Raw genomic sequence first — 26,914 nt, forward strand, 5'->3', positions numbered from 1 at the left:
TTCTAATGTTTCCATTATTATTGTATTTATTTTGATGCTCAGTTGTTTCATGTTCAGATTTGGGCAGTGGGAACCTCTTCAGGTGGACTTCTGTGTCATTGCGAAATGCCACTATCATTGAGCACTTCCTTACTTTCTGGCACAGCAAGATGTTTCAGGTTTATATTGTATTGTCTCTTACCCAGTTCTGGAATCAGCCATTTCTTTAAGGAACTGTAATTTATTTTGAAATAAAGATCTGGGCACTAGAGATGCTCATTGCTAATATGATAGTAATTATCCTAGGCCATCTCAGCAGATAAAGCACTTTGCTTTTTTCTTTTAACGTAATATTTCTGGAAATCGCTAGATCAACATTTCTAGAAATGATTTTCTTTTTAATAGTTTCATTGCACTTCATTTTGGAAACAAGTCAGAATTTATTCAAACATTCTCCTATGTAAGAGTGTTTAGATTGTTTCTAGTATTTTGCGATTATAAACTATTCTGCAATGAATATTTTATATATATATGTTATATTGTTGGAGGTGTATCTTCAGGGCAAATTCTTAGACAGTGAATTGCTAGGTAAAAATCAACACGTATGTATTTTTGTTAGACAATGCCCAGTTCCCCTCTGAAAGTGTTGTACCAAATTTGTATTGCCACAACAGTGTATAATAGAAGAGTGCCTGTTTACTCAGAACCTCAACATCAGAATACATTGTTGCTTTTTAATTTTCACCATCTGATAGTATCTCAGTGTAGTTTTAATTTGTATTTCTAACTAAAACTTAAGGCTGAACAACATCTTTTCATATGTTTAAGGGCCTTCTTTTTTGTTTTTTTAGAGACAGGTCACCCTATGTGGCCTAAACTAGTCTCCAACTCCTGGCCTCAAGCAATCTTTCTGCCTTGGCATCCCAAAATACTGGGATTACAGGTGTGGGCCACTGTGCCTGGCCTAGGGTCATTATGAAACTGTCTTTTGCTATGAGTTTTCTGTTTATATCTTTTTTTTTTTTTTTTTCTTTGATGGAATCTCTCTCTGTTGCCCAGGCTGGAGTGCAGTGGTTCAATCTTGGCTCACTGCAACCTCTGCCTCCTGGATTCAAGCGATTCTCCTGCTTCAGCCTCCCAAGTAGCTGGGACTACAGGCATGGACTACCACTCCTGGCTAATTTTTATATTTTTAGTAGAGATGGGGTTTCACCATGTTAGCCAGGCTCGTCTCGAACTCCTGACCTCTGGCAATCCACCCGCGTTGGCGTCCCAAATACTGGGATTACAAGTGTGAGCCACCATGCCTGACCTGTTTATACCTTCTACACAGTTTTCTATCAAGGTTTTGGTCTTTTTTCACATGGTTTTTAAGAGGCTTTTTTTTTTTTTTCTCAAATGTAAGGGATATTAGCTCTTTATCTACAATATATGTTATTTTCTATTAGTTATTTTTTAAATTCTGTAGTGTTTTTGCCATAAAAGTTTTAAAAAAATTTTTGTATAGTCAACTCTATCAAATTTAAAAAATTTGCCTCTGTGTTTTGAGTCATGGTTAGAAAACCTTTCCCTTAAGCCTGAGTTATATTGAAATTCACTTGTGTTTTCTTCTTGTTTTCTGTAGTTTCTTTTTTACATTTAGACTCCTGATCCATTTGGAGAGTATTATTGTGTATGATTAAGATATGGATCTAATTTTACCTTTTCCCAGAAGTCTAACCAATTTTACTAGCACTCTATTTTTATTTTTATTTTTATTTTTTGAGATGGAGTCTCGCTTTCTTGTCCAGGCTGGAGTGCAGTGGCGTAGTCTCAGCTCACAGCAACCTGTGCCTCCTGGGTTCAAGCGAGTCTTCTGCCTTAGCCTCCCACGTAGCTGGGATTACAGGCACCCGGCTGATTTTTTGTATTTTTAGTAGAGACGGGGTTTCACCGTGTTAGCCAGGATGGTCTCAATCTCTCAATCTGTTGAATTCGTTATCTGCCCACCTCGGCCTCTGAATGTGCTGGGATTACAGGTGTGATGTACTAGCACTCTATTGAAAATTTACCTTTGTGGGCCAGGTGCAGTGGCTCATGCCTGTAATCCCAGCACTTTGGGAGTCCGAGGTGGGGAGATCACGAGGTCAGGAGTTCGAGACCAGCCTGGCCAATATGGTGAAACCCCCGTCTCTACTAAAAATACAAAAATTATCCGGGTGTGGTGGCACACGCCTGTAGTCACAGCTACTTGGGAGGCTGAGGCAGAAGAATCGCTTGAACCAGGGAGGCGGCGGTTGGAGTGAGTTGAGATCTGTCACTGCACTGCAGCCTAGGTGACAAAGCGAGACTACGTCTCAAAAAAAGAAAAAAAAAATACCTTTATGTCATGATTTGAGATGCCACCATCATCATATATTAAATTTTTATTTGAATCTGTTTATAGACATGATATTCCACTGAAGTCTGCTAGTCTATTTATGTGCTGATATCTCACTGTTTTCATTATGGAGGTCTTTTAGTATGTTTTAATGTTTGGTAGGGTTACTCCTCTCTCAAAGCTTTTTTTTTGTTTGTTTTTTCTTTTTTTAGTGTTCTGCCCACTATTGTTACATATTTGTTTTTCTTTTCTTTTTCTTTTTTTAAGATGGAATTTCACTGTTATTCCCCAGGCTGGAGTGCAATGGCACAATCTTGGCTCACTGCAACCTCTGCTTTCCAGGTTTAAGCGATTTTCCTGCCTCAGCCTCCCGAGTAGCTAGGATTACAAGCCTGTGCCACCATGCCCAGCTCATTTTGTATTTTCACTAGATATGGGGTTTCTCCCTGTTGGTCAGGCTGGTCTTAAACTCCTGCCCTCAGGTGATCTGCCTGCCTTGGCCTCCCAAAATGCTGGGATTTCAGGCATGAGCCACCATGCCTGGCTGCATATTTGTTTGTCATACGATCTTTTTTACTAACTTGTCTATCTCCATAAGAAAAGTTTATTGGTATTTTTCGGGAGATTTAGTTGAATTTGTAAATTAACTTTGGGAGAACTACATCTTTATGATGTTGTATCATCTTATTCAAAACAGGGATGTCTTTTCATTTCTTTTTTCTTTTTTTTGAGACGGAGTCTTGCACTGTCGCCTGTGCTGGAGGCTGGAGTGCAGTGGCACGATCTCCGCTCACTGCAACCTCCGCCTCCCAGGTTCAAGCGATTCTTCTGCCTCAGCCTCAGGAGTAGCTGGGATTACAAGCACGTGCCACCATGCCTGGCTAACTTTTTGTATTTTTAGTAGAGACTGGGTTTCACTATGTTGGCAAAGCTGGTCTGGAACTCTTGACCTGTGATCTGCCCGCCTCGGCCTCCCAAAGTGCTGGGATTACAGGCGTGAGCCACAGTGCCCAGCCCATTTATTTGTCTTTCAAGAATGTTTTAAAACTTTTCTCAAATAGGTTTTGCACTTTTATTAAGTTTGTTTCTAAGCGTTTAGTGTTTTTTGGTGCTAACATTAATGATATTTTCTTTACCATTCTAGTCTCTAACTGGTTTTTGTTTTTGCATATGAAGTCTACTGATTACTGTATATTAATCTTAAACCCTGTTACCTTAGTGAATTCTTTTATTATTAAATTTGCTTTTTATCATTAATTCTCTGTGGTTTTCTAGAAGTTTATTACTGACATTATAAGGCTTTCTGGGGGAGCATGGCAGGTTGCCTAAGCTGGTCCAAAACTGGTTTGAGAGAGCAGGGAAAGGAGACTGACTTGGGGTTTTTATGATGGTTATAGGGTGGAGCCAGCGAGAGGATTTCTACATGTGGTTTGGCCCATGGCAAAAGCGGGGGCTTTATTTTTATCCATTAGTTTAATGTGAGGTAGAAAGGGGAAAGAGGGAGAGTTAAGGTCTAAAAGCTGGTAGCAGTCAAACAAAAAATGGAATCAGATTATTATAGTTTCTGATATATTTGGATAGAGGTCTGCAGAGTCATTTCTTATTTTTAAAAAATGTCTTCTGTTTAGTAGTGTTTTCCCTTTGTTACTTTTTTATTTTGTACATTTGTGCTTTATCCCCCATATTAATTCATTAGCTAATGGCTTATTTTGTTAACTTTTTTCCTAAAAACCCAGGCTTTGAATTTATTAACTTAGGTCTGCTGTTTTCTACTCCCCATATCATTACTTTCTGTTCTTATCTTTTTTGTGTCATTCTTTTTGTTTATTTTCTAGCCTATGGAGATGAGAATTTATTATCATTTTTTCATTTTTACTGCTAAAGTGTTTAGAACTATGGAGTTTTCTGACTGCTTTAAATGTATCCCATATATTTTTAATGAGTAGAGCTTTTAATGTTATTATTATTTTTAGATTCTTTCACTTTATTTCCCCTTTCACCCAAGAGTTGTTTAAAAGACACTTAAGAAATTTGCAGGTAGGAGGACATTTTGTCATTTTTCTTGTTAATAATTTCTAGTTCTATTGCATTGAGTGTTGTTTGTATTAATTCTACTTTATGGAATTTACTAATGTTTCATTGTAACCAAATATATGATCAGTATTTGTGAATGTTCCATGTACTCTTGAGAAGTTGTATTGCCTATTATGAGGGTACAATGTTTGATATGTGTATATATCCATAAAATTTACTTTATCAAGTTTATTGAGTCTTTTCTATGTGATTTGGCCTCCTTGATGTACTAAGGTGTCTTATAATCTCTTATTGCTAATGTATTTCTACCTGTGTTTCCTTAAATTGCCTTGTAGTTTTGCCTTATACAAGTGATTACTGTTTCATTTGGGATATTTCTTAACTGCCGTATCTTCATTTTGATTTGTGGCTCTCAGCATTAAGAAATATCCTTCTCATAGGCTGAGACAGGAGGATCCCTGGAAGCCAGAAGTTTGAGACCATCCTAGGCAACATAGTGAGATTATGCCTCTACAAAAAATTAAAAAATATTTTACCTAGGCATGGCAGCATGCCTCTGTAGTTCTGCTGAGGCTGGGACTGCAGGATTGCCTGAGCCCAGGAGTTCTAGGCTGCAGTGAGCCATGATCATGCCACTGCCCATTGCACTTTAGCCTGGGCAACAGAGTGAGACCCTATCTCTCTCTCTCTAAAGAAAGGTATCCTTCTATGTACATTTAGTGCGTAACCTTAAATCCTACAATTTTGATCATGATTACTACTTGTTTTCTTATTGTTTTCATTTGCCTATAATACCTTTGGCCATTTCTTGATATTTAGTCTTTCAGAATCACCTTGTTTTAGTTATGTGTCTAGTATACAGCATAATACATTCAGTCCTGTTTTAGGAGCAAAATTGCAAATCTTTTTGTTTTAATAGTTGAGGCTCATTCACATTTATTAATGTGATTAATATGTTTGATTTCAGTTGTCGTATTATTTTATACAGGTTGAGTATCCCTTGTCCAAAATGCTTGAGACTAGAAGTTTTTCAGATTTCAGATTTATTGGATTTTGGAATATTTACATATATATAATGAGATATCTTGGAGATAGCACCCAAATGTAAGCATGAAATTTATTTGTTTCATATACATCTTATTCATATAGCATGAAAGTAGTTTTATACAATATTTAAAATAATTTTATTCATGAAACAGTTTGCGTTAAATACTTAGGTGTGGAATTTTCCACTTATGACATCATGGCTGTGCTTAAAAAGCTTCAAAGTTTGGAATGATTTGGAGTTTGAAATTTTGAATTAGGGATGCTCAACCTGTAATTGTATGCTATGGTACATTTTATGTTTTTCCTATCTACCAGATATTTTTCTTTTCTCCTTTATTTTTAAAATTTCTATGGTATTTAGGAAGATTTATATTTTTGTTTTATTGGTTACCTTTGTACTTACATTTTTAAAACACCCTTAGAAAACAGGGGACTATTTTCTTATTTAACTTCTACTATCTGCTTTGTCAGTTTTTAATTTTTTTCCAGTGGTGGTTGTTGAAAAGCACCAATTTTATGTCATTCTATCTCAAATCCAGACAAATAACCTCAGTTGCTTCAACAAACTTCTCTATAAAATAGAAGAAGCTGGGCAGAGAGCACCAAGATTTATCAATAGCATCATTAAAATTACCCAGTGCACTAACATTGCTTCCTATCCTGACACAAACACATCTACCATCTCTCATTGCTTATGATATATTCTTATTCACCTGCTACAGAGTGGAAATGATACTGAACCCAGGAACTAAGATATAATCATAACGACCATTTATTAAACACATGCTTCATGCCAGTGCTGGACTGGACACTGTTCCAAATGACCTTATTAATCTTCCCAACAAATCTATGGGATACATATGTCTATCCAGTTTAAAGGTGAATTAGATTAATGAATTTCATCATGTGTAGAGGAGAGTTTTAAGCCCAGGTCTACCTGACTGCACAGGACCTGTTCTTTCTATGCTTTTGTTTCTTTAATAATATCCTTGTATATGTCTGTACTATAATTTAAAAAAATCATTGCTTTGTCAGTTTTTTTTTTTTTTTTTTGTATCTTTTAACTTTTACCTCTTGCCTATTTAGTAATCAATGAGCTTATTCTACTTTCCTCTTTTTCTTTCCCACACCTCCTGTTTTTTAATAGGTGGACTTTTTCTTTCTGGTAGTGGTTTTAGATTAATCTTAGTTTTGGTGGCTCCCTTCTTTTCTCTTTATTTTACTCAATTTTCCCTCCCTCCCCCTCTCTCTCCTTCCCTCCCTCCCTCCATTTCATTCTTTCTTTCTTTTTTTTCTTTTTTTCAAAGACAGGGTCTCATGTTGCCCAGGTTAGAGTGCAGTGGCTACTCGCAGACAGGATCTTGCCATTGATCAGTGCGGCAGTTTTGACCTGCTCCATTTCCCTCCTAGGTTGGTTTACTCCTCCTTAGGCAACCTGGTAATCCCTTGGCCCCCACAGGTCACCATATTGAAGCCCAACTTAGTGCAGACACCTGGACGGCGTAGCGCACTGCAGCCCAGAACTTCTAGGCTCAAGCGATCCTTCTGCCTTTGCCTCCAGAGTAGCTGAAACTACAGGAACACCCAGGGTGCCTGGCTTTTTTGCTCAATTTTTGTTTCCAGTAGTTCAATGTGGTCTTCTTTTCTCTCTTCTTTTTTCCCCCTATTATAGGTAACTTGAAGTTTGGCATTTTTGTCTTCTAGTTATACTGAAGACAGAGTTTTTGTATACTTTTGTTTGTTCTTGTTTTGTTTTTTGAGGATATATAGAGAAACTCAGATTTAGGCAGCCATGTCTACCAGGTAGTCCAGTAAATGTATTTTGAGTCATATGTTAGAGATTCTGTTATTGTCTTCCTGCTGAGATCTTTTGTTCTCTTCCACAGCCTCTGCTGAAGGAGTAAGCACAAGTGATCATATTTGTAACTAAAACAAGTGACCTTATTTGTACTAAATGACCTCACTCTTTGGCCACAGATATCTAGACCTGTATGAATACAGGACCTAAACTCTGCCAAGCTGATTATATCTTTCGAGAATTTGAACGAAGGGACACAGAAATGTAATCAGTTAGTATAGGACACTGGAGCTGTTAAGTCTTGTAGAGTCAAGGCCACAGTGTCATGAAAACTGAAGGTATGGAGGAGCAGAAACTAAGAGGTTCACAGAGGCAGGTGGAATGCAAAGAGTACTGAGCAGAGAGAAATTATAATGGTGTCTTTGGAGCAATAAGAGAATGAGGCAGGAAGAGAGCCAAAGAAACTGGTATAAACAGTTTCTGATGACTATTCAATTCCCAAGAGATGAGCTTGAATAACTTCCAACAATATTCCACATATTTTTATATTATTATATTAAATTTTCTTGAGTTTTTTGGGTGCGGGTGTCTGTTCCTTAATTAATTAATATCCTGAATATTTAGGCTTTAATAAATGTTTATCATCCTGGTGTTAGTACACAGATACAATATGATGTGGGACTACAAATAATAAGGGCTATTCACAGAATTGACTTGAGATAATTTGAGAGCTATCAAGTTATTAAATATATTACAAGAATTTTGGGTCTGGAAGGGACCTATGAGGAATATCTAGTTCAAATTCTCATATTTTAGAGAAGAGAGGCCAGGAGAAAATGATTTGCCAAACTTCGACATTGAATTAGAGATCTCATTAGAATTAGAACTGTGGTTTCCTGATGTCCAGTCTAGATTTTATTTGACTACATGTTCTGAGTTAGACAGTATAACCCCCCAAATTCGTATCTACTTGAAACTGCAGAATGTGACCTTATTTGGACTAGCATCTTCGCAAATGTAATCAATTAAGATGAGGTCATACTCAATTAGAGTGGATGGACTTTAATCCAATATGACTGGTGTCCTTACAAGAAGGAAAAACAGAGAGAATGCCATGTGGTGACACAGGAGAGATAAGAGTGATGAAGCTGAAAGCCAAGGAATACCAAGGATTGACGGCTGCTACCAGAAGATAGAAAGAGGCAGGGAAGAAAGGATTCTCCTCTATAGCTTTCAGAGGTACTACTGACCTCTGACTTTAGACTTCTGGCTGCAGAATTGTGATTATAAATCTCTGTTGTGTTAAGCCATCCAGTTTATAGTTCTCTGTTATGACAGCCTTAGGAAACTAAATAAACTACTGCATGGTGCACCTTTTAATATAAGAGATTCTGCCCTGAATGTCACCAAAAAAGTATACAGAAACTAGATTCTTCAAAAGGGAAGGAAGTAGTTTTTTCTGTTGGGTATATCAATCTTAACTTTTAAATTCTTCAGTGTACTTAGGTATACTTTTGTGCCATTTAGAGATTACAATATTGTTCATTTGGGATTTTCAAGGAAGTATGTCACTAGGAAATTTTGCTTTTATTCTTTTAAGGAATAATGAATGGTGGCAGGCATATGGAGTGTGTGTGTGTCTGTGTATGTTATGGATTTTCTGTTATATGATAATCTGAAATATTGTACTTTTATTTTCAGGTTACTGAAGCTAAAGGAGATGTTTAACTCCAAGTTTGGATCTATTCCCAAGTTTTATGTTCGAGCACCAGGAAGAGTCAACATAATAGGTATTTCAAAAGTTCCTTCTCTTAAGTTTTTTCTTCATCCTTTGGTAAGATCTAAATTTTTAAAAACATATTTTTCTTAATTTTTCCCAAAATAGAATATTTCACATATCTCTACTAATAGTAAGATGTGTCTTTGCATAAGGAACACACTTTACTTTTATCTTTCCCTATCCATGTTATTAGTATTGTTCATTCATTTTTTAAATGTATAAATTTGTTGAAACCAAGTTGTTAATATTGTTTTCATAAAAAATGAAAATATTTTTCTAGGCCACAGGTTAAAATTTTAGACTGTGGTAAGTAGTTTTGATGGTTTTATATTTACTCACTGGGTTAGAGAGGCACAGGGAAACCTTACAATTCCTTGCTACTAAAAGTGTGGTCCAGATTTTGCAGGTCTTCTAGATGAATTTATCTTTTCCTTTATTTATCCTGTGAAGTACTTTGAATTTTACTACCTTTTAGTGGTAAATAACACAGCCTGTCAACATTTTGTTTACTATCATTTTATCAATGTCCATGTATATAATAATTGACATAGTTGTACTTAGACTACATACCATTTTTATCTTTTCTTCACTTAATATATCATAAATATTTCTATGTATCTATTTCCATTTTCTGCTGTCATAACAGAATTCCACAGATAGGGTAATTTATCAACAATGGAAGTTTATTTGGCTCATGATTCTGGAGGCAGAGAAGTTCAAGATCATGGTACTGGCATCTGGTGAGGGCCTTCTTATTGCGTTATTCTCTTCTCTTTTTATTTTTTCTGAGACGGAGTTTTGCTCTTATTGCCCAGGCTGGTGTGCAATGGTGCAATCTCAGCTCACCGCAATGTCCGCCTCCCGGGTTCAAGTGATTCTCCTGCCTCAGCCTCCCGAGTAGCTAGGATTACAGGCATGTGCCACCATGCCTGGCTAATTTTTTGTATTTTTAGTAGAGATGGGGTTTCTCCATGTTGGTCAGGCTGGTCTCGAATTCCCGACCTCAAGTGATCTACCCGCCTCGGCCTCACAAAGTGCTGGGATTACAGGCATGAGCTACCGTGCCTGGCCTTCTTATTGAGTTATTGTATGGTGGAAGGGTAGGAGGGCATGAGATCATGCAAGATATAGAAAGGCAGAGCGAGACTCCGTCTCAAAAAAAAAAAAAAAAAGATATAGAAAGGATGTGCGCTGAGCCCACTCCTGAGGTCACTAACCTGTTCCAGAGTTAGTGGCATTATCTAAGGGGAGATACTAAGGGGAGAGCTCTCATGATCTACTCACCTCTTGAAGGTCCCACCTCTTAATATTGTCACAGTGGCAATTAAATTTCAGTGTGAGTTTTGGAGGAGACATTCAAACCACAGCACTGTGGTTCCGTGTAGTGCTTGTAGTTATTTTAATGACTTCATGATAGCTTACTAAATTAATGTAATTTATTTAACAACTTTCTCTCATGGTAGCTAAAGCTATTTCCAGGTTTTGTTTTTGTGTTTACTATTATAGCAGGTAATTTCATAAAAGGATACCTTAGGTTCATTTTATCATTTTATTATTGTCAATGAGTATTACTTTTTTGGTTTATTTGTTTTCAAGGATGGAAACTAGATATAGTAGAATAGAGGATGTACTCCCTTTCATAAGATTTAATAAGTTGCTCATTTTCCACAAAAAGGTACTGAGCTTACAACTACAGACTTGTGAAGGTCCCTGACTTAATGATGGCTCAATTTATGATTTTTTTAACTTTTTTTTTTTTTTTTTGAGGTAGAGTTTTGCTCTGTCACCCAGGCTGCAGTACAGTGGCTCCATCTCGGCTCACTGCAACCTCTGCCTCCCGGGTTCAAGTGGTTCTCCTGCCTCAGCCTCCCAAGTAGCTGGAATATAGGTGTGCACCACCACACCTTATTAATTTTTGTATTTTTAGTAGAGACGGGAGCTTATCATGTTGGCCATACTGGTCTTGAACTCCTGACCTCAAGCGATCCACCTGTCTTGGCCTCCCAAATTGCTGAGATTACAGGCGTGAGCCTCCACACCTGGCCTCTTGTGTCTGCTAACTGACCTCTCCCTACCTGCCCTTCCTGTCCTCCCTATATGTTATCCTTCCCAGCTTCTAGTAACCACTATTTTACCTTCTATTTTTATGAGATCAACTCTTTTAGCTTCCATATATGAGTGAGAACATGAGGTATGTGTCTTTCTGTGCCTGACTTATTTCACTTAACATAACGTCCTCTAAGCTCATCCGTGTTGCTGTGAATAACAGGATTTCACTCTTTTAGGTGGCTGAATAGTATTCCATTGCATACATTCACCACATTTTAAAAATCGATTCATCTGTTAATGGACATTTATGTTGATTCCGTATCTTGACTATTGTGAACAGTGGTGCAATAAACAAGAGAGCCACATATCTCTTTGACATACTGATGTCCTTTTCTTTGGATATATACCTAGTAATAGTATTGCTGGATCATATGGTGGTTCTATTTTTAGTTTCTTGAGGAGCCTTCATACTGTTTTCCATATGGCTATACTATACTATACTTTCCCACCAATAGTGTAGAAGAGTTCTCATTTCTCTGCATTCTCTCTAGCACTTATTATTTTTTGTCTTTTTGATAATAGTCATCCTAACTGAAGTGAGATAATATCTCCTGGTGGTTTTGATTTGCATTTTCCTGGTTATTAGTGATGCTGAGCATTTTTCTATGATTGTAAGTCATTTTTATGTCTTTTTTTGAGAAATGTCTATTTAGATCATTTGCCAATTTTTATTTTATTTTATTTATTTGTTTAATTAATTTATTTATTTTGAGACAGAGTCTCTGTTGCCCAGGCTGGAGTGCAGTGGCACGATCTGGGCTCACTGCAATCTCCACCTCCTGGGTTCAAGGAATTCTCCTGCCTCAGCCTCCTGAGTAGCTGGGACTACAGGCACGTGCCACCATGCCCAGCTAATTTTTGTAGTGTTAGTAGAGACGGGGTTTCACTGTGTTGGCCAGGATGAACTCCTGACCTCAGATGATCTGCCCATTTTGGCCTCCCAAAGTGCTGGGATTACAGGCGTGAGCTACCACACCCAGACCATTTGCCAATTTTTAAATTGGAATATTTGTTTTACTGCTGTCAAGTTTTTTATATATTCTGGAGATTAATTCCTTGTTGGACAAATATTTTATCCATTTCAACAGGTTGTCTCTTCACTCTATTGGGAGGTTTCCTTTACTATGCAGAACCTTTTTAGTTTGATATAATTTCATTTGTCTATTTTTGTTTCTTTGTCTGGCTTTTATAGTCTTATTCATAAAATCTTTGCCTAGACCAATGTCTTAAAGTGTTTCCTTTATGTTTTCTTGTAGTAGTTTCATAGTTTCAGTTATGATGTTTTAAGTCTTTAATCCATTTAAAATTGATTTCTGTAAATGGTGAGATATTGGGGCCTATTTTTATTCTTTTGCATATGTATATCTAGTTTTTCCATCACCATTTATTAAACAGATTGTCCTTTTCCCAATGAATGAAGGTAATTTTGTTGAAAATCAGTTGGCCTTGGCCAGGCATGGTGGCTCATGCTTGTAATCCCAGCACTTTAGGAAGCCAAGGCAGGTGGATCACTTGAGGTCAGAAGTTTGAGAGCAGCCTGGCCAACATGATGAAACCTTGTCTCTACTAAAACTATAAAAATTATCTGGGTGTGGTGGCACATACCTGTAATCCCAGCTACGCAGGGGCCTGAGGCATGAGAATCTCTTAAACCTGGGAGGTGGAGGCTGCAGTGAGCCGAGATCAAACTGCTGCACTCCAGCAGGATCCTGTCTCAAAAATAAATAAATAAATAAAATAAAATAAAATAAAATAAAATAAAATAAAATAAGTTGGCTGTAAATACGTGGATTTAGCTCTGGGTTCTCCATTCTGTTCTATTGGTCTGTATGTCTGTTTTTACGCCAAAACCATAGTATTACTGTAGCTTTGTAGTGTATTTGAAGTCAGATAGTGTAATGCCTCCAGCTTTTTTCTTCTTCTTGTTCTTTTTTTCTCAGTATTGCTTTGGTTATTTGGGGTCTTTTGTGGTTCCATACAAATTTTAGAATTTCTTTTCTATTTCTGTGAAGAATGTCATTGGTATCATACTAGGAATTGCATTGAATCTGTAGTAGTACGGTCGTTTTAACAATATTAATTCTTCCAGTCCAAGAATGTGGGATGTCTTTCCATTTTTTTTGTATCCTCTTCAATTTCTTTCATCCGTGTTTTATTGTTTTCATTGTATAGGTCTTTTATTGCCTTGGTTAAATTTATTCCTAGATATTCATTTTTTTATAGCTATTTCAAATGGGATTGCTTGCTTCATTTCTTTTTCAGGTAGTCTGTTATTGGTGTTTAGAAACACTAGTGATTTAAAAAAAATTTTTCAAAGTACTTTTATTTATTATTATTTAAATTTTATTTTTCCCTTAGTTATTGGGGTACAGGTGGCATTTGGTTACATGAGTAAGTTCTTTCGTAGTGATTTGTGAGATTTTGGTGTACCCATCACCCAAGCAGCATACACTGCACCACATTTGTAGTCTTCTATCTTGTGCCCCCCTCCCACTCTTCCCTGCAAGTCGCCAATGTTCATTTCCTAATTCTTATGTCTTTGCATCCTCATAGTTTAGCCCCCACATATCAGTGAGAACATGCGATATTTGGTTTTCCATTTCTGAGTTATTTAACTTAGAATAATAGTCTCCAATCTCATCCAGGTCACTGCAAATACTGTTAACTGATTCCTTTTTATGGCTGTATAGTATTCCATTGTATATATACCAGTTTCTTTTTTTTTAAATTAATTAATTTTTTAAATTGTAATTTAAGATCTCTGGTACATGTGCACAACATGCAGGTTTGTTACATATGTATACATGTGCCATGTTGGTGTGCTGCACCCATTAACTCGTCATTTACATTCGGTATATCTCCTAATGCTATCCCTCCCTGCTCCCCCAACCCCATGACAAGCCCTGGTGTGTGATGTTCCCCTTCCTGTGTACACATGTTCTCATTGTTCAGTTCCCATCTGTGAGTGAGAACATGCGGTGTTTGGTTTTCTGTTCTTGGGATAGTTTGCTGAGAATGATGGTTTCCAGCTGCATCCATGTCCCTACAAAGGATACGAACTCATCCTTTTTTATGTCTGCACAGTATTCCATGGTGTATATGTGCCACATTTTCTTAATCCAGTCTGTCATTGATGGACATTTGGATTGGTTCTAAGTCTTTGCTATTGTGAATAGTGCCGCAATAAACATACATGTGCATGTGTCTTTATAGCAGCATGTTTTATAATCCTTTGGGTATATACCCAGTAATGGGATGGCTGGGTCAAATGGTATTTCTAGTTCAAAATCCTTGAGGAATCGCCACACTGTCTTCCATGATGGTTGGACTAGTTTATGGTCCCACTAACAGTGTGAAAGTGTTCCTATTTCTCCACATCCTGTCCAGCATCTGTTGTTTCTTGACTTTTTAACGATCACCATTCTAACTTGTGTGAGATGGTATCTGATTGTGGTTTTGATTTGCATTTCTCTAATGACCAGTGATGATGAGCTAGCCAGATTTCCCAGCACCATTTATAAAATAGGGAATCCTTTCCCCATTTCTTGTTTTTGTCATGTTTGTCAAAGATCAGATGGTTGTAGCTGTGTGGTATTATTTCTGAGAGCTCTGTTCTGTTCCATTGGTCTATATCTCTCTTTTGGTACCAGTACCATGCTGGTTTGGTTACTGTAGCCTTGTAGTATAGTTTGAAGTCAGGTAGCGTGATGCCTCCAGCTTTGTTCTTTTGGCTTAGGATTGTCTTGGCAATGCGGGCTCTTTTTTGGTTCCATATGAACTTTAAAGCAGTTTTTTCGAATTCTGTGAAGAAAGTCATTGGTAGCTTAATGGGGATGCCATTGAATCTATAGATTACCTTGGGCAGTATGGCCATTTTCATGATATTGATTCTTCTTATCCATGAGCATGGAATGTTCTTCCATTCGTTTGTGTCCTCTTTTATTTCATTGAGCAGAGGTTTGTAGTTCTCCTTGAAGAAGTCCTTCACATCCCTTGTAAGTTGGATTCCTAGGTATTTTATTCTCTTTGAGGCAATTGTGAATGGGAGTTCACTCATAATTTGGCTCTCTGTTGGTCTGTTATTGGTGTATAGGAGTGCTTGTGATTTTTGCACATTGATACTGTATCCTGAGACTTTGCTGAAGTTACTTATCAGCTTAAGGAGATTTTGGGCTGAGACGATGGGGTTTTCTACATATACAATCATGTCATCTGCAAACAGGGACAATTTGACTTCCTCTTTTCCTAATTGAATACGCTTTATTTCTTTCTCCTTGCCTGATTGCCCTAGCCAGAGCTTCCAACACTATGTTGAATAGGAGTGGTGAGAGAAGGCATCCTTGTCTTGTGCCAGTTTTCAAAGGGAATGCTTCCAGTTTTTGCCCATTCAGTATGATATTGGCTGTGGATTTATCATAAATAGCTGTTATTATTTTGAGATACGTTCTATCAATACTGAATTTATTGAGCGTTTTTAGCACGAAGGGCTGTTGAATTTTGTCAAAGGCCTTTTCTGCATCTATTGAGATATTCATGTGGATTTTGTCTTTGGTTTTGTTTATATGCTGGATTATGTTTATTGATTTGCATATATTGAACCCGCCTTGCATCCCAGAGATGAAGCCCACTTGATCATGGTGGATAAGCTTTTTGATGTGCTGCTGGATTCGGTTTGCCAGTATTTTATTGAGGATTTTTGCATCGATGTTCATCAGGGATATTGGTCTAAAATTCTCTTTCTTTGTTGTGTCTCTGCCGGGCTTTGGTATCAGGATGGTGTTGGCCTCATAAAATGAGTTAGGGAGGATGCCCTCTTTTTCTATTGATTGCAATAGTTTCAGAGGGAATGGTACCAGCTCCTCCTTGTACCTCTGGTAGAATTCTACTGTGAATCCATCTGGTCCTGGACTTTTTTTAGTTGGTAGGCTGTTAATTATCGCCTCAATTTCAGATCCTGTTATTGGCCTCTTCAGGGATTCAACTTTTTCCTGCTTTAGTCTTGGGAGAGTGTATGTGTCCAGGAATTTATCCATTTCTTCTAGGTTTTCTAGTTTATTTGCATAGAGGTGTTTATAGAATTCTCTGGTGGTAGTGTGTATTTCTGTGAGATCAGTGGTGATAATCCCCTTTATCATTTTTTATTGTGTCTATTTGATTCTTCTCTCTTTTCTTCTTTTTAGTCTTGCTGGCAGTCTATCAATTTTATTGATCTTTTTGAAAAACCAGCTCCTAGATTCATTGATTTTTTTAAAGGGTTTTTTGTGTCTCTATCTCCTTCAGTTCTGCTCTCAGTTATTTCTTGTCTTCTGCTAGCTTTTGAACATGTTTGCTCTCGCTTCTCTAGTTCTTTTAATTGTGATGTTAGGGTTTCAATTTTAGACCTTTCCTGCTTTCTCTTGGGGCATTTAGTGCTATAAATTTTCCTCTACACACTGCTTTAAATGTGTCCCAGAAATTCTGGTATGTTGTATCTTTGTTCTCATTGGTTTCAAAGAACATCTTTATTTCTGCTTTCATTTCCTTATGTACCCTGCAGTCATTCAGGAGCAGGTTGTTCAGTTTCCATGTAGTTAAGCGGTTTTGATTGAGTTTCTTAATCCTGAGTTCTAGTTTGATTGCACTGTGATCTGAGAGACAGTTTGTTATAATTTCTGTTCTTTTACATTTACTGAAGAGTGCTTTACTTTCAACTATGTGGTCAATTTTGGAATAAGTGTGTTGTGGTGCTGAGAGGAATGTAAATTGTGTTGATTTGGGGTGGAGAGTTCTGTAGATGTCTATTAGGTTGGTTTGGTGCAGAGATGAGTTCAATTCCTGATATCCTTGTTAACTTTCTGTCTCATTGATCTGTCTAATGTTGACAGTGGGGTGTTAAAGTCTCCCATTATTATTGTGTGGAAGTCTAAGTCTCTTTGTAAGTCTCTAAGGACTTGCTTTATGAATCTGGGTGCTCCTGTATTGGGTGCATATATATTTAGGAGAGTTAGCTCTTCTTGTTGAATTGATCCTTTTACCATTATGTAATGGCCTTCTTTGTCTCTTTTGATCTTTGTTGGTTTAAAGTCTGGTTTATCAGAGACTAGGATTGCAACCCCTGCCTTTTTTTGTTTTCCATTTGCTTGGTAGATCTTCCTCCATCCCTTTATTTTGAGCCTATGTGTGTCTCTGCACATGAGATGGGTCTCCTGAATACAGCAAACTGATGGGTCTTGACTCTTTATCCAATTTGCCAGTCTGTGTCTTTTAGTTGGAACATTTAGCCCATTTATATTTAAGGTTAATGTTGTTATGTGTGAACTTGATCTTGTCATTATGATGATAGCTGGTTATTTTGCTCGTTAGTTGATGCAGTTTCTTCCTAGCATGGATGGTCTTTACATTTTAGCATGTTTTTTCAGTGGCTGGTACCGGTTGTTCCTTTCCATGTGTAGTGCTTCCTTCAGGAGCTCTTGTAGGGCAAGCCTGCTGGTGATAAAATCTCTCAGCATTTGCTTGTCTGTAAAGGATTTTATTTCTCCTTCACTTATGAAACTTAGGTTGGCTGGATATGAAATTCTGGGTTGAAAATTCTTTTCTTTAAGAATGTTGAATATTGGCCCCCACTCTCTTCTGGCTTGTAGAGTTTCTGCCGAGAGACCCGCTGTTAGTCTGATGGGCTTCCCTTTGTGGGTTACCTGACCTTTCTCTCCGGCTGCCCTTAACATTTTTCCCTTCTTTTCAACTTTGGTGAATCTGACAATAATGTGTCTTGGAGTTGCTCTTCTTGAGGAGTATCTTTGTGGTGTTCTCTGTATTTCCTGAATTTGAATGTTGGCCTGCCTTGCTAGGTTGGGTAAGTTCTCCTGGATAATATCCTGCAGAGTGTTTTCCGACTTGGTTCCATTCTCCCCATCACTTTCAGGTACACCAATCAGACGTAGATTTGGTCTTTTCACATAGTCCTGTATTTCTTAGAGGCTTTGTTCATTTCTTTTTACTCTTTTTTTCTAAACTTCTCATTTCATTTAAGTCATTTGATCTTCAATCACTGATACCCTTTCTTCCAGTTGATCGAGTTGGTTACCGACGCTTGTGCATTTGTCATGTCGTTCTCTTGTCATGGTTTTCAGCTCTATCGGGTCTTTAAAGACTTCTCTACATTGGTTATTCTAGTTAGCCATTTGTATAATCTTTTTTCAAGGTTTTTTAGCTTCTTTGTGATGGTTCAGACTTCCTCCTTTAGCTTGAAGAAGTTTGATCGTCTGAAGTCTTCTTCTCTCAACTCGTCAAAGTCATTCTCCATCCAACTTTGTTCCATTGCTGGCGAGGAGCTGCATTCCTTTGGTGGGGAGAGGTGCTCTGATTTTTAGAATTTTCAGCTCTTCTGCACTGCTTTTTCTCCATCTTTGTGGTTTTGTCTACCTTTGGTCTTTGATGATGGTGATGTACAGATGTGGTTTTGGTGTGGATGTCCTTTCTGTTTGTTAGTTTTCCTTCTAACAGTCAGGACCCTCAGCTGCAGGTCTGTTGGAGTTTGCTCGAGGTCTACCCCAGGGCCTGTTTGCCTGGGTATCAGCAGCAGAGGCTGCAGAAGAGTGAATATTGCTGAACAGCAAATGTTGCTGCCTGATCGTTCCTCTGGAAGCTTTGTCTGACAGGGTTACCGGCCGTGCGAGGTGTGAGGTGTCAGTCTGCCCCTACTGGGGGGTGTCCCCTAGTTAGGCTACTCGGGGGTCAGAGACCCACTTGAGCTGGCTGTCTTTCCATTCTCAGATCTCAAACTCTGTGCTGGGAGAATCACTACTCTCTTCAAAGCTGTCAGACAGGGACATTTAAATCTGCAGAGGTTTCTGCTACCTTTTGTTTGGCTATGCCCTGTCCCCAGAGGTGGAGTCTACAGAGGCAAGCAGGCCTCCTTGAGCTGTGTTGGGTTCCACCCAGTTCGAGCTTCTTGACTGCTTTGTTTACCTACCCACACCACAGCAATGGTAGATGCCCCTCCCCCAGCCTTGCTCCTGCCTTGCAATTAGATCTCGGACTGCTGTGCTAGCAATGAAGGAGGCCCTGTGTGCGTGGGACCCTCCAAGCCAGGCACGGGATATAATCTCCTGGTGTGCCATTTGCTAAGATCCTTGGTAAAGCGCAGTATTATGGTGGCAGTGACCCGGTTTTCCAGGTGTTGTGTGTCATGGTTTCCCTTGGCTGGGAAAGGGAATTCCCTTACCCCTTGCACTTCTCAGGTGAGGCGATGTCTTGCCCAGCTTTGGCTCTCACTCAGTGGGCTGTACCCACTATGCTGCACCCACTGTCCAACACGCCCCAGTGAGATGAACCTGGTACCTCAGTTGGAAATGCAGAAATCACCCGTCTTCTGTGTCGCTCATGCTGGGAGCTGGAGGCTGGAGGTGTTCCTATTTGGCCATCTTGGAACCGCCCCCTTTGCAACTATTATAAAAGAGATTGAATTCTTTCTTTCTGTTATTTATTTATTTATTTTTTTTTGAGATGGAGTCTCGCTCTGTCACCCAGGCTGGAGTGCAGTGGCCTGATCTCGGCTCACTGCAAGCTCCACCTCTCGGGTTCATGCCATTCTCCTGCCTCAGCTTCCCAAGTAGCTGGGACTACAGGCGCCTGCCACCACGCCCAGCTAATTTTTTTGTATTTTTAGTAGAGACGGGATTTCACCATGTTAGCCAGGATGGTCTTGTTTCCTGACCTCATGATCTGGCCCCCTCCGCCTCCCAAAGTGCTGGGATTACAGGCGTGAGCCACTGTGCCTACCCAAAAGGGGTTGAATTCTTGATTTGATTCTCTGTTTGTTTGCTGTTGGTATACAGAAGAGCTATATTTGTATAGCTTGTTTCTGGAATCTTAATCTTGTATCTGGAATTGTAATCTTGTATCTGGAAACTTTGCTGAATTCTTTTATCAGTTCTAGGAGCTTTCTGAAGGAGTCTATAGGGTTTTCAAAGTAAATGATCATATCGTCAGCAGTGACAGTTTGACTTCCTCTTTAGTAATTTGGATGCCCTATTTTTCTTTTTCTTGTCTGATTGCTCTGGCTAGGACTTCCAGTACCATGTTGAAAAGGGGTGGTGAGAGTAGGCATCTTAGTCTTGTTGCAGTTCTCAGAGGGAATGCTTTCAACTTTTCCTCATTCAGTATTATGTTGGCTATGGATCTGTCATAGATGGCTTTTATCACATTAAGGTATGTCCCTTTTGTGCCAATTTTGCTGAGAGTTTTAATCGTAAAGCTTGCTAGATTTTGTTGAATGCTTTTTCTGCATCTGTTGAGATGATCATGTGATTTTTGTTTTTAATTCTGTTTATGTGGTGTATCACATGTACAGACTTGCATATGTTAAACCATCCCTGCATCCCTGATATGAAACCCACTTGATCATGGTAGATTAACTTTTTGATACGTTGTTAGATTTGGTTAGGTAGGATTTCCTTAAGGATTTTAGCGTCTATGTTCATGAAGGATATCGATCTGTAGTTCTCTTTCTTGGTTATGTCTTCCCTGGTTTTGATATTAGGGTGATGCTGGCTTCATAGAATGAATTAGGAAAGATTCATTCTTTCTCTATCTTGTGGAATAGTGTCAACAGGATTGGTTCCCATTCTTCTTTGAATGTCTGATGGAGTTCTGCTGTGAATCTGTCTGGTCCTGTATTTTTTTTTTTGTTGGTATTTTTTAAATTACCATTTCAATCTCACTGCTTGTTATTGGTCTGTTCAGGGTATCTAATTCTTCCTGATTTAAGCTAGGAGGGTTGTATTTTTCCAGGAATTTATCCATCTCTTCTAGGTTTTCTAGTTTATTTGCATAAAGATGTTCATAGTAGCCTTGAATGATCTTTTGTATTTCAGTGGTGTCAACTGTAATATCTCCTCTTTTGTTTTTTAGCGGGGTTATTTGGATTTTCTCTCTTCTTTTCTTGGGTTAATCTTGCTAATGGTCTATCAATTTTACCTTTTATTTTGCTTTGTTTTTTGAGATGGAGTCTCACTCTTGTCATCCAGGCTGGAGTGCAGTGGTGCGATCTCAGCTCACTGCAGTGTCTGCCACCTGGTTCAAGCTTCTCCTGCCTCAGCCTCCTGAGTAGCTAGGATTACAGGCGCCCACCACCATGCCCAGCTAATTTTTGTACGTTTACTAGAGACGGGGTTTCTCCATGTTGGTCAGGCTGGTCTTGAACTCCCGACCTCAGGTGATCCACCCGCCTCAGACTCCCAAAGTGCTGGGATTACAGGCATGAGCCACCACCCCGGCCCAATTTTATCTTTTCAAAGAACCACCTTTTTGTTTCATTTACCTTTTGTATTTTTGTTTGTTTCAATTTCATTTAGTTCTGCTCTGATCTTGGTTATTTCCTTTCTTCTGCTGAGTTTGGGTTTGGTTTGGTCTTGTTTCTTTAGTTTGTGGAGGTGTGACCTTAGATTATCTGTGCTCTTTCAGATTTTTTGACGTAGGTGTTTAGGGCTATGAACTTTCCTCTTAGCACTGTCCTAGCTATATCCCAGAGGTTTTGATAGGTTGTGTCATTATTGTCATTCCATTCAAAGAATTTTTAGATTTCCATCTTGATCTTGTTTTTGACCCAATGCTCATTCAGGAGCAGGTTATTTAATTTCCATGTGTTTGCATGGTTTTGAAGGTTCCTTTTGTAGTTGATTTCCAGTTTTATTTCATTGTAGTCTGAGAGAGTGCTTGATATAATTTCAATTTTCTTAAATTTATTGAGGCTTCTTTTGTGGCCTATCACATGGTCTATCTTGGAGACAGTTCCATGCCCTGTTGAATAGGATGTGTTTTCTGTAGTTGTTGGATGAAATGTTCTGTATATATGTGTTAAGTCCATTTATTCCAAGGCATAGTTTAAATCCATTGATTCCGTGTTGACTTTCTGTCTTGATGACCTGTCTAGTGCTGTCAGTGGAGTACTGAAGTCCCCCACTGTTATTATGTTGCTGTCTATCTCATTTCTTAGGTCTGTTGGTAATTGTTTTATAAATTTGGGAGCTCTAGTGTTAGGTGCATATATCTTTAGGATTGTGATATATTCCTGTTACACAAAGCCTTTTTACCATTGTATAATGTCCCTCTTTGTCTCTTTTAACTGCTGTTGCTTTAAAGTTTGTTTTGTCTGATATAAGACGAGATACCCCTTCTCACTTTGGTGTCCATTTGCATGAAATGCCCTTTTCCACCCCTTTACTTTAAGTTTATGTGAGTTCTTATGTGTTAGATGAGTCTCCTGAAGGCAGCAGACAGTTGGTTAGTTAGTCCTTATCCTTTTTGCGGTTCTCTGTCTTTTAAATGGAGCATTTGGGCCATTTACATTCAATGAAACACTAGCTATTTTTTATACTGATTTTGTATCTTGTGACTTTACTGAATTTATCAGCTGTAAAAGCTTTTTGTGGTCTTTAGGTTTTTCTACGTTAGATCATGTTGTGTACAAATAGAGACCATCTGACTTTCTCCTTTCCAATTTGGATGCTCTTTATATTTTTCTCTTGCTAGTTGCTCTGGCTCAGACTTCCAGTACTATTTTGAATACGAGTGGTGAAATTGGGTATGCTTGTCTTGTTCTAGTGCTTATACAAAAAGCTTTCCATTTTTCCTCATTTGGTATGATGTTAGCTATGAGTTTGTCATATATGGCCTTTATTGTATATTGAGACGCGTTCCTTCTGTACCTAATATGTTAAAGGTTTTTATCATAAAGTCATGTTGAATTTTATCAAATGCTTTTACTGAATTGATTGTAAAGATTATATGTTTTTTTTCCTTCATTCTGTTGATGTGATATATCGTATTTTTGGATTTGTGTATGTTGAACCCCTTCCTTGCATCTCTAGGATTAATCCCACTTGATCATGTTATATAATCTTTTTATGGGGTCTTGGGTTCATTTTGCCAACATTTTATTGAGGATTTTTGATTGTATGTTCAACTGAGATATTGTCCTGTAGTTTCCTTTTTCTGTTGTGTCCTTGTTCAGTTTTGGTATCAGAGTAATGCTGGCCTCATAGAATAGTTTCAAAGAATTCCCTGCCTGTCAATTTTTTTGCAAGTCTGAAAAGAAGTGGTGTTAGTTCTTCTTTAAAGATTTGGTAGAATTCATGGGTGAAGCCCTCTGGTCCTGAGCATTTCTTTGTTGGGAGACTTTTTATTATTGCTTCAATCTTGTTACTTGTTATTGGTGTGTTCACGTTTTCTATTTCTACCTGGTTGAATCTTCATAGGTTTTGTGTCCAGGAACTTATGCTTGTCTTTTAGGTTTTTCAATTTGTTGGCATAATAGTTGTTCACAATAGACTTTAATGATCCTTTGTATTTTGTGGTGTCACTTGTAATGTCTCCTTTTCTGTTTTGTTTGTTTGTTTTATTTTATTTATTTGTGTGTTCTCTTTTTCTCAGTCTAGCTAAAGATTTGCTATTATGTTTACCTTTTCATTTCATTAATTTTTGTCTCAAATTTACTTCTGCTCTGATCTTTATTATTTCTTTCCTTCTACTAATTTTGGATTTGGATTTTTTTGCTAGAGGTGTACCATTAGGTTGTTTATATGCAAAATTTCTACTTTTTTTTTAAGTGGCTGAGCGTTTATTTTATTTTATTTTTATTATTATTTTTTTGAGACAGAGTTTTGCTCTTATTGCCCAAGCTGGAGTGCAATGGTGTGATCTCAGCTTACATGCAATATCTGCCTCCCGGATTCAAGTGATTCTCCTGCCTCAGCCTCCCAAGTAGCTGGGATTACAGGCACCCGCCACCATGCTTGGCTAATTTTTTGTATTTTTACTAAAGATGGGGTTTCACCATGTTGGCCAGACTGGTTGTGAACTCCTGACCTCAGGTGATTCACCCGCCTCGGCCTCCCAGAGAGTTAGGATTACAGGTGTGAACCACCGTGCCTGGCCTATTTTATTTTATTTTTAACTTTTGAGATGGAATCTTGCCCTGTTGCCCAGGCTGGAGCGTAGTGGCACAATCTTGGCTCACTGCAACCTGCACCTCCTGGACTCAAGTGATTCTTGTGCCTCAGCCTCCTGAGTAGCTGGGATTACAGGCACGTGCCACCATGCCTGGCCAATTTTTGTATTCTTACTAGAGATGGGGTTTCCCAAAGTTGGCTACAGTAAAAAAAAAAAAAAAAAAAAAAAGGCCTTTTCATTTCTACCACATGGCTGGGCTTCAAGTATTTCAAACTTGTTCACTCTGCTTCCCTTTTGAATATAAATTCCAGTTTCAGGTCATTTCTTTGCTCAAGAATAAGAGCATAGGTTGTTAGAAGCAGCCGTACTACATCTTGAATGCTTTGCTGCTTAGAAATTTTTTTCACCAGATAACCTAAATCATCACTCTCAAGTTCAAAGTTCCACAGGTCTCTAGAGCAGGGGCACAGTGCCTCCAGACTCTTTGCTAAAGCATAACAAAAGTGACCTTTACTCTAGTTATCAATAAGTTTTATATTTTCATCTGAGACCTCTTTAGCTGGGACTTCATTGTTCATATTATTATCAGCATTTTGGACACAACCATTCAACCAGTTTCTTGGAAGTTCCAAACTTTTCCTCATCTTCCTGTGTTTTTTTCTCAGCCCTCCGAACTGTTCCAACCTCTGCCACTTTACCTAGTTTCAAAGGTGCTTTCACATTTTCAGTTATCTTTATAGCAATGCCCTACTTCTGATACCAATTTTCTGTGTTGGTCTGCTCTTGCACTGCTATAAAGAAGTATCTGAGACTGGATAATTTATAAAGAAAAGAGGTTTAATTGGCTCACAATTTTGCAGGCTGTACAGGAAGCATGGCTGGGAGAGCCTCAGGAAACTTACAAGCGTAGTGGAAGGCAAAGGGGAAGGAGGCACACCTTACATGGCTGGAGCAAGAGGACGAGAGGGAGGGAAAGTGTTATACTCTTTTAAACTGTCAGATCTTGTGAGAACTCTATCATGAGAACCACACTCAGGAGATTGTGTTAAGCCATTAGAAACCACCTCCATGATTCAATCGATACCCACCAGGCTTCACTTCCAGCATTTGGTATTACATTTCAACATGAGATTTGGGTGGGGACACAGATCCAAGCCATATCATATGGGTCTAGGCATTGATACCTTTCTTCTTGGTTTTCTAATTTGTTGGTATATAGTTGCTCATAATAGTCTCTAATGATGCCTTCAGTCTCTGCTATCAGTTATAATATCTTTTAAAATTCTCTATTTGAATCTTCTTTATTTTTTTCTTTTTCTTTTTTGTCTGCGACGGAGTCTCACTCTCTTGGTCTTGCCTAGGCTGGAGTCCAGTGGCGCTGTCTCAACTCACTGCAACCTCTGCCTCCTGGGTTCAAGTGATTGTCCTGCCTCAGCCTCTTGAGTAGCTGGGATTACAAGTGCCTGCCACCATGCCCAGCTGATTTTTGTATTTTTAGTACAGATGGGGTTTCACCACGTTGGCCAGGCTGGTCTCGGAACACCTGGCCTTGTGATCCACCCACCTTGGCCTCCCAAAGTGCTGAGATTACAGGTGTGAGCCTCTGTGCCCGGACTCTTTTTTTCTTAGTGTGGCTAAAGGTTTTTTGATTTAGTTTATGTTTGCAAAACACCAGTTTTTAATTTCATTGATTTTTTTTTTTGTATTTTTAAATTTCAATTTTACTTATTTTTGCTCTGATCTGAGTTATTTCTTTTCCTCTACCAATTGTGCATTTCATTTGCTTTTGTCTTTCTTATTTGTTAAGATGCATCTTTAGGTTGCTTATTTGACATATTTCTACCTTTTTGATATAGGTATTGTTTTAAATGTCCTTTTTTGTACTGCTCTTTCTGTGTCATGGAGATTTTGGTCTATTGTGTTTTCACTCCCACATGTTTCATGAAATTTAAAAATCTCTTAATTTTTTCATTGGCAAACTGGTCATTCAGGAGCATATTTTTACTTTCCATGTGTTTGCTTAGTTTCCAAAGTTTTTCTTCATATTGATTTCTAGTTTTATTTCATTATGATCAGAGAAGATACTTGATGTTATTTTAATTTTTTTGAACTTTTTGAGACTTGTTTTGTGGTCTAACTTATGATCTATCCTGGAGAATATGCCGGGCACTGATGAGAAGAATGTGTATTCTGGGGCTGTTGAATGAAATGTTTTATAAATATCCATTTGTTCTATAGTGCAGATTAAGTCTGATGTTTCTTTGTTGATTTTCTCCTGGATGAATACCCCAGGGCTGAAAGTGAGGTTTTGAAGTCCCCAGTTATTATTGTATAGGCATCTATCCTTTTTTTAGTTTTAATAATATTTGTTTTGTATAGCTGAGTGCTCCAGCACTGGGTGCATATATATTTACAATTGTTATATCCTGTTGCTGAATTGACTCCTTTGACATTATATAATGACCTTTGTCTCTTTTTATAGTTTTTGTCTTGAATCCTGTTTATTTGTGCGTACTGCTCTTGTTCTCATTTGGTTTTCATTTGCCTGGATTATCTTTTTCTTTTTTAAAAAATTTTACTTTATGTTCTGGGATGTAAGTGCAGAATGTGTGGGTTTGATACATAGGTATACGTGTGCCATGGTGGCTTGCTGCACCTGTCAACGCATCATCTAGGTTTTAAGCCCCACGTGTGTTAGCTATGTGTCCTAATGCTCTCCCTCCCCTTCTCCTCCACCCCACAATTGGCCCTGGTGTGTGTTCCGGAATCTTTTTCTTTTCTTTCTTTTTTTTTTTTTTGGTCTGTGTATCTTTATAGATGAGGTTAGCGTATTGTTTTTGTTTTTTTAATCCATGCATCCACTTTGTCTTTTATTGGG

At 38.2% G+C, this 26,914-nt stretch overlaps 1 protein-coding gene across 7 annotated transcripts in view; it reads left to right on the top strand.

Annotated features, from left to right (window-relative positions):
- The window catches only part of GALK2 (galactokinase 2), a 224,419-nt gene that overhangs the window by 41,522 nt on the left and 155,983 nt on the right, over positions 1-26,914 (top strand). For 5 of the 7 annotated variants that reach the window (XM_010356622.2, XM_010356623.2, XM_030931651.1 and 2 more), the window contains exon 2: positions 8,919-9,007. In XM_010356622.2, the coding sequence (XP_010354924.1) occupies positions 8,919-9,007 (89 nt within the window). Of the gene's footprint in view, positions 1-5,453; positions 5,477-8,918; positions 9,008-26,914 lie in introns of those variants that run through there. The other 2 variants (XM_030931650.1, XM_030931649.1) reach the window with 2 other exon arrangements.

The sequence above is a fragment of the Rhinopithecus roxellana genome, chromosome 5 (genome assembly GCF_007565055.1).
Source record: "Rhinopithecus roxellana isolate Shanxi Qingling chromosome 5, ASM756505v1, whole genome shotgun sequence".
NCBI classification, from domain to species: Eukaryota; Metazoa; Chordata; class Mammalia; order Primates; family Cercopithecidae; genus Rhinopithecus; species Rhinopithecus roxellana.